At 37.9% G+C, this 19,863-nt stretch overlaps 1 protein-coding gene across 6 annotated transcripts in view; it reads left to right on the forward strand.

Annotated features, from left to right (window-relative positions):
• Positions 1-19,863, forward strand: part of FER (FER tyrosine kinase) — a 436,379-nt gene that overhangs the window by 181,611 nt on the left and 234,905 nt on the right. For 5 of the 6 annotated variants that reach the window (XM_048849501.2, XM_048849499.2, XM_048849502.2 and 2 more), the window contains 2 exons: positions 3,293-3,385; positions 12,415-12,618. In XM_048849501.2, coding sequence (XP_048705458.1) covers positions 3,293-3,385; positions 12,415-12,618 — 297 coding nt within the window. The remainder of the gene's footprint in view (positions 1-3,292; positions 3,386-12,414; positions 12,619-19,863) is intronic. The other variant, XR_007356596.2, reaches the window with a different exon arrangement.

Here is a 19,863-nt window from a genome sequence, read left to right on the forward strand (position 1 = left end):
TGCCTCCGGGATAGAAACTTGGTTCAGTGACTTGGCTGACCTAGCAGCTAAAGAGAGGGGTAATGTTTAAGGGAAGAGGAACTTCAGACAAATTTGAAAAGATTTGATCTAAGTTTGTGGAAACCTTTGATTAATTCCTGACTGACAGAAACTGAGGTGTGGCTCTATTTCCTTTCTCTTTCTTTTTTCCATTCTTTCCCTTGCCTTTACTTTTTTGTTCTTTTGTCCTTTTGGTTCTCCCTGTTTTTGGGGAAGAACCAAAAAATTCAATATAATAAGAAAGAAAAGATTAATCAGACCAGCTTAGTTATTTCCCAGAGTGTAGATAAGGAAAAATCTTTGAAGCACTGTAGTGCCTCTGCTCTATGGTGCAAGAATTTGAAATTTGACAGTAGTTCTGGGAATAGAGAAGTGCTTTTGTGGGCCTCTTGAAAGTCCACTCAAATTTAGCCGGGTTTTAAATATCTAAACTTTTCTATTAGCATGTAATCTGTTAAAGCTTTTTATTGGCTTGGTGAATAGTCCATCTGCACTGAGTATTCTCCTTGGCCCAACAGAGATTGAGCTCCAGACAGAACAAGTGCAGTTGCCATTCTGGCTTATGGAAGGAGCCAAGGATGGACCGTGAATTCTAGTCCCAGCTCTTGCACTGACGAGAATTCAGATTTTTGTGCACTTTAAATTATTGCTTATTGAGCAAGGCCTAAACTTCGGAGGCAATCAGTATCACTCCATCCATTTAACAGACAGGGTAACTGAAAGTCTGCACAAGAATCCGAACCCAGGCCTCTAACATGTCAGACATAAGTGGCATCCACAACTGCGCAGCCCTTCATAATAAATGTGCAAAATCTGTGTACTTGGTTGCTCTTTCTGTAACTACTAGACCCCTATCAACACCAGAATCAGTAACAGAACGCAAGGGTCCTGACTCCTAATTATAGTTGCCGAGTGGTTAGGGCTAAGTTCTACAGGGGGCTCAGACCTCTACCCCCCATCAAATTTATCTACCTGCTAGCTCAGCAGTTGCTGAACTGCCCCCATTCCTTGGTGCGCACACTTGCCTTTGCATGCAAAGCCAAAGCCTTGGCATGTGCCACATGCTGTGGTGAGCTCTTTGAGCCTCTTCCTAGTGGCCAGAGTGGGATGCTGGGCCCAGAGAAGCACCAAGGGACAGAATGGAGCCACCACTGCCTGGGCTCACTCTCCAACCCTCGACCCAGCACTGTGCGGCAGGACGGAGCCAGAGTGAGTGTGGGGCTGGGCAGGTTCACCCTCCAACCTCACTGGCCCAGACCCAGAGGACAGGAGCAGAGCCACTGCTGCTTGAAATGAGTGCAGAGCTGGGCAGACTTATTTTTCAAATCCTGGACAGGATCTGCCACTGCTCGGGGTCTATGTGGGGACAGGCAGGCTCAGTCTGCAACCTCTGTGAGACAGGAGCCATTGCTGTCCGGGGTTCATGTGGGACTGTCTTGCTCTCCAAACCCTCCCTCCCTCGGATCTCCCCTCAACGCTGGGCCGGGATAGAGCCGGACCCAGCCCCTCCAAACGATTTTTTTACTCTCCACCCATGATCTTGATGTTTCACTGTTGTCGAGCAAATAGTTGTGTATGCTGCCAGCAAAGTGTGCATCACATCCCTCTCTAGTGATTGGTTGATAGAGACAATAATAGCCTACTTCTGCTCATAGGTGTAGTTTCACTTCTATATTTGGGGAGGTCATGGAACTTACTATTATTATTATTAAGTATAGGCCTAACTTCTGGGTTTACTGATTGTTAGTGATACTTAAATTACAGTGTAGTTAATGAGTGAGTTGGGGTGGAGATGGCGTTCTCTCCCTGAGCCCCGCTGTGTCGGGCTGGCCCAAGCCACCTGGCACCTGTTCTTCTGCACCCCCCTAGGTGGGCACACCCCACAGTTTGAAAATATCTGATAAACAGTTTTGGGGGGTACAATGCTCTTCTATGCCCCCCTCCCCAAATCTCCATCCATGCTTCTGCTATCATTTACTCCTTTAGCTCAAGTGATGGAGCTCTGTGTTGAGATTTAAAGTTCCTAGATTCAGACTCTGCTGATGTGCTGATTAGTATGGTTCTATATGATGGAATTTCTTTTTTTCCAGTTTTCTTTTAAAAGAATTGGGTTTTTCTGTATGATGTTTTCTACCTTAAAAAAACATTAAAGTTGAAAAGTCAAGCACTCAGAAGTTAGGAAATGCCAGATTAAAACAGTCCATGTTACCTTAATTGGGTCCCCTTCTGCATATGCATTATCATAAGGTCTTTACTTACATTACGGTATATTACTTGTTCTACAGCAGGGGGTACACAGAGGTCTTCCAGGGGGTGCAACAACTCATTTCGATATTTGCTTTGTTTTACAACGGGCTACATAAAAAAACTAAAATTTCATACAGACAATGACTTGTTTATACTGCTCTATATATTATGAAATATAAGTACAATATTCATATTCCAGTTAATTTATTTTATAATTATATGGTAAAAATGAGAAAGTCAGCAATTTTTCAGCAATAGTGTGCTGTGACACTTGTGTATTTTTATGTCTGATTTTGTAAGCAAGTAATTTTTAAGTGAGGTGAAACTTGAGGTACGCAAGACAAATAAGACTCCTGCAAGGGGTACAGTAGTCTGGAAAGGTTGAGAGCCACTTTTCTACAGGACTCATACTTCATTCAGTGTACTGGATGGACACACTCCACCCATTTCCCACATCCCCCTCCCGCATTTGTCTCACTTTTTGTTCCCATTTTTGGGATTTTGTAGAATTTTGTATATTCTACATCTTTGTTCTGTGTGCACCTCAGGCTGCACTCAGTGTATACAGAGCAGGAAAGGTTAATAAAGGAAGGACAGCGGAGGTAAAAATTGAGTGAGATACATACAAAAAAGCTACTTGCAGAGTTTGGTGTTCTACTCTTTTTTTTAAAAAATTGTCCTATTAAAAATTACGTACTCTAGGGCAGCTAAAGAACTAGGGGAGACCTGACTGTACTATTACAGAATTTCAGATCTGTTACATGGTTGACAGTAATTTTATTTTTAAATAATTACTCAAAACTTTAGTATTTGATATTATAAAATGTGGGCTAGATCCTCAGCTGACATAAAATGGCATAACTCTGAAGTTTGTGCAGCTATGCTAGTTTATATCTGTTTATATTTAACCAAAACAGAAAAAGTACGTCAGATTATATATACTCAGAAATCGGTGTTGTATAGTTTATTTTTGTTGCTGATATTCTTTTTCTCCCCCCCAACCTAGGATAAGAAGGATAAGGTGTCCAGGTTTGATACTATTCGTCACTCCATAGCTGGAATGATAAGATCTCCAAAATCCATGCTGGGCTCTTCATCAGTAAGTAGTATTGACAATGGGGTGTTACATTGTCCCGCTTTTTGCAACCCGGATAGGATTTTTTTTTAACACTACAACACACTTCAACCTACATGGAAAATATTATATTAAAATAGCATTAAAAATCCTAAATTCTGACTGGTCAGTAGACATGATAATACCATGAAATAACAGTATGAGTCAGAACGACTTTTATTTAGTGCACTCTTACAAAAGATGTATCAAATGTCTCTTCCATTGCTCCGGGGTCATTGTCACACCGGAAAAAGTTCATTTTTGTAAAGCATTAATTTATCGACTGATTGACGGTCTGGTGCATTGTGGTATTCCCTGGTGAACCTGGTGGTATTGTGCATTCCTTGTATGCCACCTCAATGCATTTGCACCCCTTACTAAAAACAGTTATTAGGGATATTGATACATGAAGGAGCTCTTTGACTTATGTATTGATTTTTGAGGCACTCTTTGGGACATCTGGTGTTCTAGTGCCTGATCCAAAGTCCGTTTAAGTCAATGGGTGCCTTCGCATTTGTTTAATAGGCTTTGGAGCAGGCCCCTAAGCAGCAAAGGAAGTTTTCTGAGGCGTGGATGCATTAAGACAGTTTAAAAAATAAAAATAAGAGGACGAAAAGAAAAACAAATTGTGTGACGCTTGCTGATCTATTTTGAAGCATATGCTAAAAAACTTGTATGCAATTTAGCATTTTCTCTATTTCACTTAATGTCTAACTTTATTTTAAAAACATTTCCCTTCCAAAACTTAGCTGAGCGAAGAGTAAGTTATTGCTCCAAAAACTCAAATAAGGTCCAAATAAAGCTCACTAGAACTTACAAAAAAAATTCATCTTCGGGGTGAGGTCTGTCACCTGAAGTTTCAGCCCAAAAGGAAACTTCTTACGAAAGAGGGGTGTGGTATGAATGGGCCTTCTCAATAGTCAGTATTGTATCATTACCAAGCAACCATGAAAGGTGTAGTTAAGCTAAAAATAATTGAAATAGATGTGGGGGAGAGGAGGCAAAATGTCTATATGTATTTGAAGAGTATAAATCATAAAGAGAGGAGGAATTATTTAGGGTGGTCCAAACAAGGCTGTAAATAGCAGTAATGGGATGAAATTAAGATAGGGAATTTTTAGGTTCAATAGTGGAAAAAACTTCTTGAAAGTGAGGGCTTAGTCTACGCTAGAAGCACTATAGCGGCACAGCTGCGCTGCTGTAGTGCATCTGGTGAAGATGCTTTGTGCTGGCGGGACACAGCTTTTCTGCCACCACAGCATTGTCCACATTGGGGCTTAGGTCGGTGTAAATTATGTCGCTCACGGGGGTGGCTTATTCATACCCTGGGTGACATAAATTATACCAACATAATCTGTCATGTAGACAAGCCTTTAGATATATTAGCTTGTGGGATAATTTCCCCAGGAAAATGGTGGAAGTTGCATTGCTTGACACATCTAAAGCTGAACTGGATCAGCACTACACTTAAAGGGAACAAATCTTTACCAGAAAGAGATGAAGTTTCTACATTATATGATTAATCATGTTTTTAAGATATAAAGCTGTTGTAATTGGCATAACAATACAATATTTTTCATATGTTCATAATTACAGTAAGATACTCTGGAGCATGTGTATTTCCCTCCAGCCTTTGTATAGTTATGCCACTACCTTTGCCTCGTTCGTATCAGTATTATTCAATACAACTTTATTTTTTATGGCATGTTCCATAAAAAGTGTATCCCAAACCATTTTAGAGAATGATTACTAAATAATAAATAATTATTACTAAATTACTAAATAAAATTACTAAATAATAAATAAAAAGGGCGAAAGAGAAACTAAGATTGTAGATGCATTTTGAAGTGAAATTGAGAGTGAAACCGGTCTCCATTGAAGTTAATGGCAAAACTTCTGTTGGTTTCAGTGGAGTCAGGATTTTACTAAGAGTCTATGGACTTGATTCTGACCTTTATCACTGTAAATCAGGAGTAACGACGCTTATGTCAGTTGAATTATGTTGGTGTGAGATCAGAATCAGGCCCATTGAAGCAGGGAGGTACAGGAAGTCAGTTCCAAATGGCTGGAGCTGCAGAGAAGGCTCTTGTTCCAATTAGTGACAATATTGTGTGAATGGACAGAGAAGATGATGATGCTTGGTGAGTGAGTAGGGAGAGGAGTAGAGAAGGGCAGCTCTATGAAGAAACTTAACAACACTCCAGAGAAGGATAGTATCCTAGTATAGGTTCTGTGTCTCATTGCACAAGTGACCTACTAAATTAGAACATATCCTTTCAGCTGCGCTCTTTAAGTATTTTTGTCATGTGTTGTGGTGAGTTAATGATTTAATGCAACCTTTTAGTAATGGTTACCATATACATGCATGGGTACAGTTTCCTTTTTGATTTTGTAGCTAACTGCCACAATAACTAGTTATTGGCCATTAATATTTTTCTTGCTGCCCTGTATGTGGCACTGCTTCTTGATGTGAAGATTAACTGTTAGAACATTGGCATTTCAAACTCAATGTGCATTTTTCCCAGTATTCCAGGTATATTACGAATCAGTCAAGTATATTATGGTATATAATATGCCAGATGTGTTATACAACAATATAATATAATATTTTTAAACTAAAAGCCATACAAATATTTTTAAATCATAGCATGTAGAAGTAAAATTGGAAGAACAATGGTGTTGATTTCATTATAGAACACATCATTTTAGCTGCTTGCTTTCCGAGTATATATTTTCATTGTTTCGACAAGCTATAAGCAAAAATAAATAAATAAATAGACATACCTTGGTTTAAATGCAGTATTATCATAACAGTAAATGTCCACAGTTAGTGAGGGGGAAATATAGTTACTGTCATGCATAACCAAAGAAAACCTTTTATTTTTTTTTAGTGCCCTTCGGAGAAAGTAGCAGAGAAACCTTGTACTTCCTCAAACACCCAGGAGTTTAGTAAAGCTCAGGTTAATTATCATGCATTTGTTAGTATGTAGCTGTCTTACCGTTTTCAAGGTCTTTATCCATGGGGTTTGCCTAGTCTCTGATAGGAGGGGATACAGGTGATTAAAAAGTCAGTGTCTTATTTAGTACTCTACTCTGAAGCCTTAAGGGATGCTTGGCTGAGCTTTTATCTCAGAACATTTGGGAACTGCTAGTAGTGCTGCTACCAACAGAGAAAAGAAATGATACCGTTCAGAATGAGACTCTGAGTGATGGTATTGCAAAGAGGCCAGAAAGCTGCTTTAAGTAGGCAACTGAGGATTCTTTCAGTATGGGGTAATTCTTGGCTTGTGTAGAGATGGTGTATAAGCCCTTTGCAACTCTTTCCTATTTCTCCTGGCACAGCAGTATAGCAAGTATTTTGGGCCTTGGTCAGATTGTTCTGTATTCCAGAAAACTCAGTCAGTGTAATAGCCTCTTGGAGTTAGGATATGTCTACACTGCAGTTGGGAGGTGTAATTCCTAGCATGGGTAGACAGACTCACGCTAGCATTGCTCAAATTAGTGCATTGAAATATCAGCGAGGATGTTGCACGCCAACTTGAACAGAGCTAGCACGTGTCTGTCTATCCACACCGGGAATCACACCTCCTGGATGCAGCGTAGACATACTCTTTCAATCCTAATGTACCTTAGAGAGCTTGAAGACTTTTCCAAACTGTGGTGAAGATACGAATGCTGGAATAGCCCCAGAATAGAGGAGCCACAAACAACTTACTGGATGCAGCTGAGGTTTCAACTGTAGATCTGCTGCCAGAATCTAATGTAGAGATTCTCATAGTTTTTCATTGCACGGGCTGCTGTCTGCTGGATAGCTCCCCTGCCATTTACTGTCATACAGACCACTTCCCCTACCCATTTGTAAGCACATAACTGTGACAACAGCAATAGTTCCTCCAGTATTAGAAAAGCATTTAATGTATTTTTCTTAGTTGTTTTTAAAGGAATTTAGCAGCTGGAAGAAAGGAGAGTCACCATTGTGTGACCAGGCAACTCTTATGTAACCAAAGCCAGAACTTTGCAGCTTTTCTCGTGTAGTGCTCTAGTACCTTTGGGAGATGGATAAGAAAAGGACGAGGGAAGGATAGAGATGTAGTATAGGGGCAGAGTGTAGAGAGGGTGAAAGAAAAACAGAGAGAAAAGCTCAAAGTCCAATGAAGTAGGAAGAGTAAGACAGAGAAGATGGAAAAGAGAAGAGATAGAGACTCAAGAAAACCCCAAAATCCCAACAGAGTTAATGGCTTTTGTCAGACTAAAACCAAGTCAGGTATCCATAAGTGTAAAGAGCAGTAATATAAAGTTTAATGATCTGAGGTAGGAAAACAAAAATTAGTAGATAAACCCTTACTTCTCACATTTTGACGCCATGTTTTAGTCACTGGGAGGACACTGTCCTATTTGGACCAGTATGTGAATGAACTGTACCTTGAAATAGGCTCTGCTGCTCCTCAGATTCAATGCACTCTTTTTTTCCCCTGAAAAATTTTGTACTTTTTGCAGATATCTGACAGTTGTGATGATAGTAATGGTGTTTCCTGGTTCCTTACCTTTTTTTTTTTTTTAAATGAACTTGGTAATAGCGTTTATACAATGGGTGGTTGTCCTTACCAAATTCAGCCATTTCGGGTTATAAAATATTTTTTAAATTTTGTTTCCATCACTGTTATCTTTTTGTGGTTTATATACTTTTGCTTTAATATGTAGTGTTTTGTAAAATGCTGTAGCTTCTTTGCATTTATGGTTCCCTTGTCCTGAAGTAGCTATTGGTTTCATATATCATATTGCCCTGCAAAAGAACTAGCAAATTACATTTGAATGTGTCTAATGGCAGTGTAAGAATTACGCTGTTTCGGTTATGGAAAGTGCTAGAGGGAAAATTCTAAAAGGATCAACCTAAATTTATTTCTGTCTTTCTACTAATCCAAGAGTATGCCCTTCCTTTTCTCTGGGGGAGAATTAAAATATCTTCCCGATTAAAAAAAATCTCATTGCTTAAAGACCACAGAATAAAGCAATACAACAAGTTTCAGCTAATTATATGTCAGAAAATAGAACAAATATTCATTATTAAGTAATAGAGTATCATTGAGGTATGTGTGTGGGTGGCGGGTTGCTGTGTGTATAAGAGCACACATTTATCAACCATCTTAATGTGGTGTTACACTGAAAGTCCGGGGGTAAGGTTTTGTTTTGTTTCAGAGACAACTTGTTGCTCAGTCTCTTCACAGATAATGGGGTTGGGAAATCTCCATTTTAAAAAAATGCTGAGTCAGAAACCTTTTGCTCTACATTTCAATAAGAGCAGCTGCTTGAGAGCCAATTAATGAGAGCTGTTAAAGTAAAACTTATTTCAACTTATTAAATTCAGATGAAAGTGGAAGGGAGGGGAGGATCCACAAGGGAGGAAGGGGAGATTGGTCGACATATAAGGGGAGAGTGAAGGGGAATCTGAGGGAACCCCCCCAAAGGCCCAAGATAAGGTATGGTGAACCACAGAAATCCCTGAAGGGAAGAAAGGAGAGAGAGAGAGAGACAAAGAGAGAATAATAAATAGAAATAAATATTTCAAATACCATTTAATTTTATGGTGATTGTTAATTTGGTTAGTAAAAGAAACTTAAAAATAAAACCTTCCTATTTAAATATTTGAATTCCTCCATTAGATAGAGAGAGGGGGAGAAAAACTATATATGTCCGTGTCAGATAGACAGAGAGACATCTTCATCCCTGAAAATAAAATAAAATCTGAGTCCTAGAATGTAAGTATCTTGCAGTCTCTAATTTGTATTATCAAGCAATTGAATGTTTCTTGAAGTCTCACTTTACAGTAAACATTGTTTAAGAAAAACATATGGGAATTGTAAAACAGTGAAAAGGAAATTACCGTCTTTAAAAGGGCAATATTTTGTGTTTAAACTGTTCATATTAAATCCTGCAAAATTTTCTTCTAACTCTAAAGTGGTAGTAGAAATGTAGTGTTTTAGTGATTAGAGTGATAAATTCATTTGCAATGAATGTCAAAATGACAATACATCTTTCTTAAATACTCTTTCTTGGCTGTAACCATATTCCCCTCAATAGCAATTTTGAAGTGCATATGATCATATATCCTGTTTATTTAAAACATAGTACTTTAATTAATTTATACAATAAAATTGAGTGGGGGGGTTTGTTCATGCAGAAGTTATATAATTTATATAACATAAAAAGCACCATCATTTATTGATTTAGATTTCATTTATTTTCTGTGAAGAAATACTTAATTGATAATTCATGCTTCAGCTAAAATGACCACAGAATGAATACTAAAACATTATGTGAAATTTGAGAGAAACACCCGACAAAGCCTTCAAACCCGACAAACACCCGACAAAAATTTAAACAGTTTTTTTCCAAATGTTATCTAAGTACAATGCAAGTTCTTAGAAAGAAAAAGAAAAGAAAAAAAAAAAAAGCTTAACCTGTTCCCATTTTCTTTCCCCTAAATCTTCTCTATGTCAAAAAAGTACTCTTAAGCTATTTTATGCTGGGGACAGGTAATGATACAGTCATGGACATTGATTCAGACATGACGCAAGTTGGAAGTGAGAAACTGTTACCATCTGAAGACTTGCTTGTTTGTGTTCTGTAAACTAAGCTGTGGGGCTTAGTCTGTTTGTTTCCTTCTTAGTGAACTAGTGTCCACATTACAGAGTCCATCACAAATGACACCTTTTATTGTACATTTCAACAGGAAGGCCAAGAAGTGATTATGTATCGAAACCTCTCGATCTAATACCACTCGAAGTTCTCTCCAGAGTAGCACTGAGGTAGTGTGCATAAGATTTTGCTGCCTTGACAGTATTCTGCAGCTTTTCTGTGAACATTCAGTGCTGTCTCACTCTTTTGGGCAGTCAATCCCAGCATCTTTCACAAAAACTGAACTAATTTAACCTTTTATACGAATTTTTTTCTTAGTAATTTGAAAAGTTTATTTTATATGTAGGTAATTTCAAAGGAGAATAACTTTGGTGTTATTGAATTTTAATAATGATGGAGAAATTTGATCTTGGGTTTTAACTGCTTTCGAATGGAAATATTAAAAATAAGGACGAAAATATGATCTCCTGGGAGGTATTTCTGTATTTTTCTTTGTTTGCTAATGGGTCCTTTACAAAAGAATCGGGTGACGAATTCATTCTCTATTCACTAAAGGCTAGATTATGTCACCCTTACTCATGTGGTAAGTGTTACAACCTGGCTACCTTCCCCTCTCTACAATCTCCAATCTCTTGTGAATGGACCTAATTGCTGGGTCCCACATCCTTCTAAACTGTCTGGGTAGAATCTAGTAATTGTTTCTAGCTCTGGGTCTATAGGATATATTCCCAGAGCTCAGACCTTCTGGGGCTCTGTATCTGCAGCCGCCCTAGATCCCAAGATTAGTTTCTGAGCCTTTCAAGCCTTCACAGTCGCTTACACACACTTCCCTAGAATTCCACCTAGGTTGTGGGCATTCTGGACTTCTAGTTTAACCCTTTTTGGGACATGTCAGGAAGGCAAGGGAACACGTGCATAGCAAAGGACTTTATTTCTTAGCTGCAGAAATTTTACTTTAAGATTACTTTAAAATTGCACATTTTTGAAAACAACAAAAATCCCTAAGAATGCACCCTTCCCATGTCTGATCTTGCCCCTTCTGTGAGTTTGATGTTTGTCAGCATTTCAGGCTGATAGTCCCTCCTGCCCACCCTCTGTCTCCAGCAAGATCTCTTTACATGTGGGGATAGTTGGCATCCTGCACAGAGCAGTGCCCCCTCTTAAGTGGAGGTGCTCGCTCCTTGCCATATGCTCCACTGGGTTGATCCAGGCCCCTTCCCCAGTCCTGCATGTCCTTCCTGTAGCTCTGTGTGTAGAAAAATCATTGTTCCATGCTCATGGGCCAGTAGTTGAGACTTTCAGACTTAATAGGTCTAGATGGTCTTTCAACAAGGTGTCAAACACCTTTCCTGAGCAGGGCTTTCCTTGGCAAGTTTAGACATATGTTCCACACACAAAACAAAACGGAGTTCCTAATTTAAAACGAACAGTCCACCTTGTAATAGCAAGCACTTGCATGATTTAATTGGGACTGCTCGTGTAAGTGCTCACCAGCATGGAGTTGCACAGTTTTGCCTTAACAAATAGGTCTGACCTGATTATTGAAAACTAGACTTTATTGTAAAACCAACAACAACCTATTCTAGCACATACTAAATAAATAAATACATAAATTACAAAGATAAATTTTTAAAAAGCTCAAGTCATACTCCAGTTGCAACCTATAAAAAATAATTCTTGTGTCTTACCTCAGAATTCCTGATTAAATTCACAAGTACAATGGGGCGAGGCCTCAGTGTTCAATTGCAATACAAATACTAAATAACTACCGGCTCTTCACCTGGCTGATGACGATGCTATCAAATGGCTGGTCACACTGGACATACGCTGAGAGACTGCTGGAAAAACTTGGTTCCCAATGCTGCTACTTGTTTACAGGCTTTTGTGGGGGGTAATTCAAAATCAGTGAACCTAGAGCTCAGTCAATGCAAGTGCTTTTGAAAATTCCACCCATAATGTCTCATAAATTCCTAACCCCTTTCTCAGTGAGTAAGGAAATATTTCATTTCAAAGCTTAACACCATTTCAAGGAAGTTTGAGAGTGAGAAAGATAATTCAGCCAAGAAAGAGGTTTTTTTAAAAGTAAAAATGAAATTGTCTTGATAGTACTATTGATATTCCTTTTGTCTGTATTTTCAGAAATCTGTACTGAGCTTTCATATATACATATGCCTCTATTTTTAAAAAAGCATAGTTAAAAAAAGTGTTCAGTTACTTTGATTCTGAGAATAGATGTATCACTTCAATTGTCTAATGAAAACAGACAATTGAAGAGAAGCGTGAAAGTGTTTGTCAGAGTCTATCATGGATTTCATGAAAAGACAAAACAGAAAATGGGTTACAGTATGCTAACTTCTTTTCCTTTATATTTTTTAAAGTTCTTTGATGTAATATCAACCAGCGAGAAACCATTGGCAGAGCAAGATTGGTATCATGGTGCAATTCCAAGAATAGAAGCCCAGGAGCTGTTAAAGCAGCAAGGAGACTTCTTGGTGCGAGAGAGCCACGGGAAACCTGGTGAATATGTCCTTTCTGTGTTTTCAGATGGACAACGGAGACACTTTATCATACAATATGCTGATGTACGTCTCTGATGTAGTACTGAATGTTTATTTCATGTCAGGCAGCTTGTATTTAACTGAAGAATTATTTTAGATAAGTAGTTCAGATTAAAAGGCATTCATTATTATGGATAAAACTATGAGAATTACTATGAAGTAGGTTTTTAGTCTTCTCATATGGAAAGGCCAGTATGAAATCTGTTAAAAAAAAAATGGTAATCTCTGATTTCCCGTGTTGAGTTAGATGCTGAAATTTTAAAAAACAATGTTAGTCAAATACTTTTAAGAATAAAAGAAAGATATGAGGTTATTCCATGGTTTTTATTCTTTGTTAGAAAGCAGAAAATTACTTCTATAAATGTTTAAATTTCTGAAGTTACTAATTATTTAAATGTATTATATATGTACAATTTATCTTTTTTTATTCTCCCACTCCTTTTTTTAGAGTTGGTGCTTGATAGTGCTATGATAGCTCAGGTTCCAAAGCAATATCAATGTAACCCCCTCTTTTCACATGGTCATAATTTTCTGAAACATTCACTCTTGGGGCTGAAATTTTACGTAGTTGATCTCTGCTCTAAGACGAATTTTTTGTACAGTTTATTTTTCCCTTTTCAAACTCAGAAATAGCTAAGGCAATTTCCATAAACAAAAACAGCCTAACAAACCATAAGAGAAGGTTAAATAAACTCCAGGCCCACAGTAGCCTCCCCGTGGATGGGAAAGTTTACATAGCAAAAGATTTGTTCGGTCTCCTATGTGCTGCTGTGAATTGAGATCCGTGCTGCCTAGGAGCCGCACACACCCTACATAGACACAGGAATCCTGTTCTCTTTAGCTGAGCAGAACCACAAAAGTTCTGTAGGAGGGAGCTGTTGGGGAGGAAAGGACAAGATTTCTTCCATTATTCTTATATGAATATTATTTATGGAAAAAATGGCGAATTTGAGCAGTTTGTCATAAAAATCAGTTTAGCTAATGCATTTCTTTTCTTTCTTTAGAATTTTTTTTTACCTGTTGCACTCCCCAATTTGTTAAGTTATGTCTATTTTAATGGGCTCAATAATTTCATTAGACCCATCTAAAGGTAGGAGAGGTTGTGGAAGATCACTTATTGGGAAGGTGTCATTTTGGTTATTAATATATCTATACAAGGATTTTTTCAGTAGGAGGAAATCTGGTCACAAACATTAATTCTACTTTACCATAATTTGATATAGCCAGTGATATTCTGGAGTGTGTTTTCAAGTCCTAAATAAGAAAATAAATGCTTTAAAACTGAGCATACCTCTATATAAAGAAGGTGTGCTTAATCCCAAAGGTGCTGAGCACCCTGGCCCTGACCCATCAGTATTAAGCATGTGCTAAACCCTTTGCTCTAGGGTTGCTTTATAGTTTCTTGAGATCTCAGATGATACTCCACTAGGACTTAAAAATGATGTAATTTAGGGATTGTCTACACTCAAAACACTGCAGTAAAGACACTATCTCCTATTGACCTAATTTACCTCCCTGAGAGGTCGTAGCTAGGTTGACAGGAGACTTCTCTCTTTGACCTAGCACTGTCTACACCGGGGGTTAGGTCGGATTAACTGTGTTGCTCAGGGATTAGGGTTGATAACCCTCCAGGATTGCATTGAAGTCTCCAGGAATTAAAGATTAATCTTTAATTAAAGATTATATAATTGATGAAAGTTCCAGGAATATGTCCAACCAAAATTGGCAACGGTATCAGGGATGTGGATTTTTCACACACATGAGCAGCGTAGTTATACTGACCTAATTTCACAGTGTAGACTAGGCCTTAAAGAATCTGAGGGTATGTCTACGCTACCTGCTGGATCGGCGGGTAGTTTAGACACAATAAATCAACCCCTGAGCATTCTCCCGTCGACTCCTGTACTCACCACCACGAGAGGCTCAGGCAGAGACGACGGGGGAGCAGCAGCAGACTCACCATAGTGAAGACACCACGGTGAGTAGGTCTAAGTACGTTGACTTCAGCTACGTTATTCATGTAGCTGAAGATGCGTAACTTAGATCGATCTCTGCCCCCCCTTACTGTAGACCAGGGCTGAACAGGACTCTGGAACCAGTAGACTGAGAGAGAGAGAAATATGAATTTGTATTCTTGTGTGCACATGCAGTTTATAAGTTATGTGTAATAAATATTGCTCTGATCATAGTAAATAGCTTGAAATTAGCATGTATCCACCAGTCAAAAATCATCTGACCCCTTATACATAAATAATACTATTACCTAGATCTTGTAGTGTTTTTCACCAGTAGATCTTAAAGCACTTTACAAAGGAGGTAAGTAAATAGAGCTTTCCCAAGAAGTACAGAAAAGAAACTTGATTTTGCACCACAGGGGAGGAACTAGGTGCAGATAGTTAGCACTAGGGAGGGCTGCACAACATGCACTATAGGATTCAAGCTTTCCCCTAGAGTTCAATGATAGATTGAAATATATTAAGCTGCGTAACACACACTTTCAAATGTGCACCTTACAGCAATGAGAGTGTGGGCTGGTCAGCTGTTGAAATAATCAAGGAATGTAGAAAGTTAATGTAGCAGGCAATTTTTGGGCAAATAAGGTATTTTGTATTGAGTGACTATTCCTCAGTGTTCATTGCACAGTGCCAAACTTTCCATGTTCCAGGACTTCTGTTTTTGTCTTTTCTTATAGCATGTTACGTTCATAAGCCTGGAATTAGATGATACCGCCTGAGATTAATTTGGGCCTTTGGGAATAGGACAGAAATCTTTTTTTGTTTTGTTTTGTTCTGAAATCCCAGCTGTAGCTTCAGCTAAACAATTAACTGACCCTATATAAACAGAGACTGTGGCAACAATGACTCAGAAACCTTCATATGATCCACAGAAAGTCAGTGGACCTCATCTAATTCTTCATTTGGGGATAATGCCGTAATAAAAGAGGTCAGCCATATACTTGCACTAAATAATTTTCATAGTCCCTTGCAGATCTTTCCAGTTTAACACTATTTTGCTTTAGAAATAATTCGTACAGCAAAGTGAAAGTTAATACAGTGACAATCACTTATATGTACTCTGAAAAGTATTTGAAAATAAATATTTTTAACTGGTATTTTTGAGCCTTCTTGCAGTAACCGCAAATATTATAGCTGCAATATGAAACCTTTACATAAGACGCTATAAGCCAGATGCTGTCTTGCATTAAAATAAGTTCTATATCAAAATAACTTATTTTTAGTATTCATAATACAGTTATTTCAGCTAGATGGCTAGTAGTTTATCATGATTTCTGTTAGACTCTGGGGTGAAACCTTGGCCCCTTTGACTTCAGCAGGGTTAGGATTTCATCCCAGGGCTACAACCAAGTGGTGTTTGAGATGCTAAATTTTTAGTTAAAATCTTTTAGTTTTAAATGTTTCACAGCCAGTCTCTGTAGGCTTGGGGAAAGTCATGAGATGTTTTCTCAAACTGTAATCTCTAAATTTAGACCAAGGATGAGTTGACCTTTTTCTCATGTCAGTAAATTTGTATCTACTAGTGTTGGCCTTTATGTGGAACATACACTAAATTGTAACCAGTGAATTTATTGTACAAATTTAGGTAAATGTCACGTTATAGAATATGATAGATTGGAAAAGAAAAATGTCGTCTTTTAACCAAAAGTTAAAACAATTACTCTCATAACTTTGTTCTGTACTGGAGTTAAGCTGATAATTGTTGTCAAGATGGAGATTTGGTTTCAAGGCTCTCACTCCCAAGGCTGTGACCAAACATTGGCTTGTTTATGGATTGGGTTGACTCTGTTTCAGGATCTCCTGGTTTTTGTTTCATTGACAATTTTGGCTTAGTGTTGGTCTCAGAAGAAGCTAGCCACACTCTTCTATTGGAAGACAGAGTGCTACTAAGTCCTCCATCTAATAAGGCATGGGTATTAAAGAGAATAGAAAAGTATAATGGCTACTGGGAAAATCCAGAGAAGTTTTTATTGACCGAGTTTTGCATCAGAGCTGGACTTGGTAAAAGATAGTTCCATAAAAAACCATCCAAAAATATGCTGTTGAAAGTCTTGCAATGATATATAGCAGGGTAGTTATATTTTAGCTGCCAACTCCACCAGATTCCTTTACAAAGAATTATTTAACTGTTGGATGCACTCACATAAAATTTCCTGGCTTTTACCAGTTTTATAGATGTAGAGAATACTGCACAGCATCTCTCACTTTCATGTTCTCTCCCCACTACCCCAAACTTAAATACTTAATACCACACAAGTATAGAGATACATTGCCTGAAGAAATTTCAGAAACTTACAAAACAGTGGAAGCAACACAAATGAGAAAAATATTTTGCCTTGCATCAATATCACAATCCTGTCATTTTCACTTTTTCAGTGTCTCTTTTTCTAGGACTCGTGTATTGTTCCAGTGCCAGTTTTCTTGATGTTTCCTATCAGAAAAGGGCATGTGATCACTTGTTACATATATATTCATATGTCTGGTTTCACAAATAGGATACAAATGAGCATGACACAAACTGTTTTTTTTATTTTGCTTCTCTTTGGTAACATACATTTCAAATGATAGATTAAAAAAAATAAGCACAAGACATTTTCAAAACTACATGGATTTTCCTAGTTTTGTGTGCACAATCCCCAGAGATCTAAGTTATTTCCTATTTATTTATTCGTGGATAAGACTATCTCCTTGCATTTTCACTCCAGTTTCACCTGCCATCCCTTACTGGAATAGTTGTTTCTGTGTGGTATTGTTTCTCAGTGGAAGGGCCTGGGGTATGTCTCTTCAGGGACAGCTGTCAGATTTGATTCTTAGACTCCCCAGTTGCGACTACACATGAATAAAAGCATGAGGCTGAAACCTCCATCCCATTGTGTAACCAACATCACGATTGTCTCATATCATTGACAAGCCTGGTCTCCATTGATGTGAATTTTCCTCTGATTCCAAGCCTCTAGAATAGTAGTGCAGTGTACAGCTGTTGTGACAGTGGTCCAGCTGTTTAAATAGCCTGTTTGATTTGACCAATGTTTTGAAATGTTGAACTAGTCAGATGCAGCAGTTGACTAATCAATTTTGTCAGGCAATCTGTGAAAAACAAATAAGAATTGCTCATTTGTTTTTAACTAAAACTGAACATTTAAGAAAAATGTGTGTACATTTTTTATAAATTTAAATATTTCCTGAAGAAAACAATGTTGAATATATAGGGTCCAAAATATATATATTTTTTAAAGTATGGAAAACAGAGAATGTATTGCAGTTAATTACAGAGGCCATTTATCCTCCTCAGTGGATGATATGCTCTTAGAATAACCTGTTAATATAGGAGCACCTCTTTTGGCTAATGGGTGCAAACTTCTTATAAAAATTAATATTTTATACCGAAAACTTTCAGACTTTGGTGTCTGAGTTTAAATTCTTAAATCCATTTAAGCAATTAAGTTATTGTAAGCACTTTGGGGCAGGGCCAGTTTTTGTTACATATTTTTACAGTGCAGTTTTTGTTACATGTTTTCACAGTGGTCCATGAATGGGTCTCCTAGGAGCTACTGCAATACGAATAGTAAATAATAATAATAGAAAAACGGTTCCAATGCTCAAAAGTGCTGATGACTAAATTTCTGATAAAGAAATTGATGGATCTGGGAATATACCTCCTAGTTGTAATTAATGTTGCCTGTTCCATGATACTTGCATAAAGGAAGTTCAAGTTTCTTTCCATTAAGTCTTGGTGAAAAATTCCTTCCTGAGTCCAAATTTGGTCATCAGTTTAACCCTGTGAATATGAATAAGAATTACTATTATTAAGCATCTAAATCCATTGCTGTCATTCAGTGTTAATCAGTTTTCAAATTATTCTCAATTATTTGTATTACTGTAGCGCTTAGGAGCCCTAGTAATGGACCAGGACCCCAATGTGGCAGGCACTGTACCAACAGAATTAAAAATGGTTCCTGCCCCAAAGAGCTTACAACCTCCGTATAAGATAGGAAAAAACACACAGTTACGAATAGAAAGATTGGCAGGAGTAACAAAGAAACAATACAACAATATTGGTCAGCATACGAGGCAGTGATTTCTGCATACCAGCAGCCTAACTGTTTATCCGTAAGCATCACATGAAGTGAGTTTTCAGGAGGGATTTGAAGGAAAATAGTGGCTGTTTAGCACTTACCAAGTGTGAGGGCGGCATAGGAAAAAGCATGAAGGTGCTTGCTTGAAAATTTAGAAATGGGCAACAGAGGTGGACATCATGGGATGACCAGCATCAACATTTTGACAGTGAATGAGAGATGATACATAGGGGGTGGGTACACCATGAAGGGCCTTGAAAATAAAGACAAGCAGCTTATGTTTGATGAGCGGCAGGGAGCAGTGGACAGATACAAAGAGAGTGTTCATATGTTCAAACTGGCCTGTTATCTTTCCTTGCCTAAAAAATAACAACTTGGCAGGCAGTTATTGTAGTTCCCAAAAAGTCATTTTCCATAAGAGCCCTAGTATACTGAGTGCACTTGCAAAATATTGTAAATTAAAAACAATTCTTTAGCAGTATTATTTAATTTTCTTTGCCCTGAACCTGAATCTCAATTTAGATCACTTTTACTATTCCAGTCCTTGGCTTTACTTGTACTAAATGTTTATGGCCACATTGTTTATGGCAATGTTTGTGCTGTAGAAAGAGCTGAGTAGGGAATAAATGAAGGTAAACATGCATTTATATGGGCACAAATAGCCTAACCCATATACTAGTCACTGAAATCCTGTACAGAATTCAGGACTGTAAGAGGCTGAACTGAGCAGTACAGGTTTTTTCCCAAAGAATTTTCTAAATCTTTTGTCACTGCCCTTCCAGCCACTAGTGTACCTATGTCACTTGCATTCTTTCTCCGCACCTACAGATACAATGCTTCCTGACGTTCTGTGATAGGAAGTACAGCTTGTAAAAGAGTCTACACAGTTCCTGCATGATGGCAAGAGAGTTACAGTAGCCACAGCAGGGACTTTTTTAATATTTAAAATGAAAAAGAGACAGATAAAAAAAGAGAGGGATGGAAGTGCAGGGAGGCAAAAATGCCTTTCATCTCACTCAGCATTTCTGAAGTATGGAGATGGCTGGGTTTTTATCCTAAGTACTATTGAAGATTGCTGGTCACACATTATTATTTATTTATTTATTTATTTATTTAAGACCCACCAAAATTTTTATTCTGTGTGTGCCAGTGAATCATTCATCACTTTTATCACACAT

The sequence above is a fragment of the Caretta caretta genome, chromosome 5 (assembly GCF_965140235.1).
Source record: "Caretta caretta isolate rCarCar2 chromosome 5, rCarCar1.hap1, whole genome shotgun sequence".
In the NCBI taxonomy this organism is placed as follows: Eukaryota; Metazoa; Chordata; order Testudines; family Cheloniidae; genus Caretta; species Caretta caretta.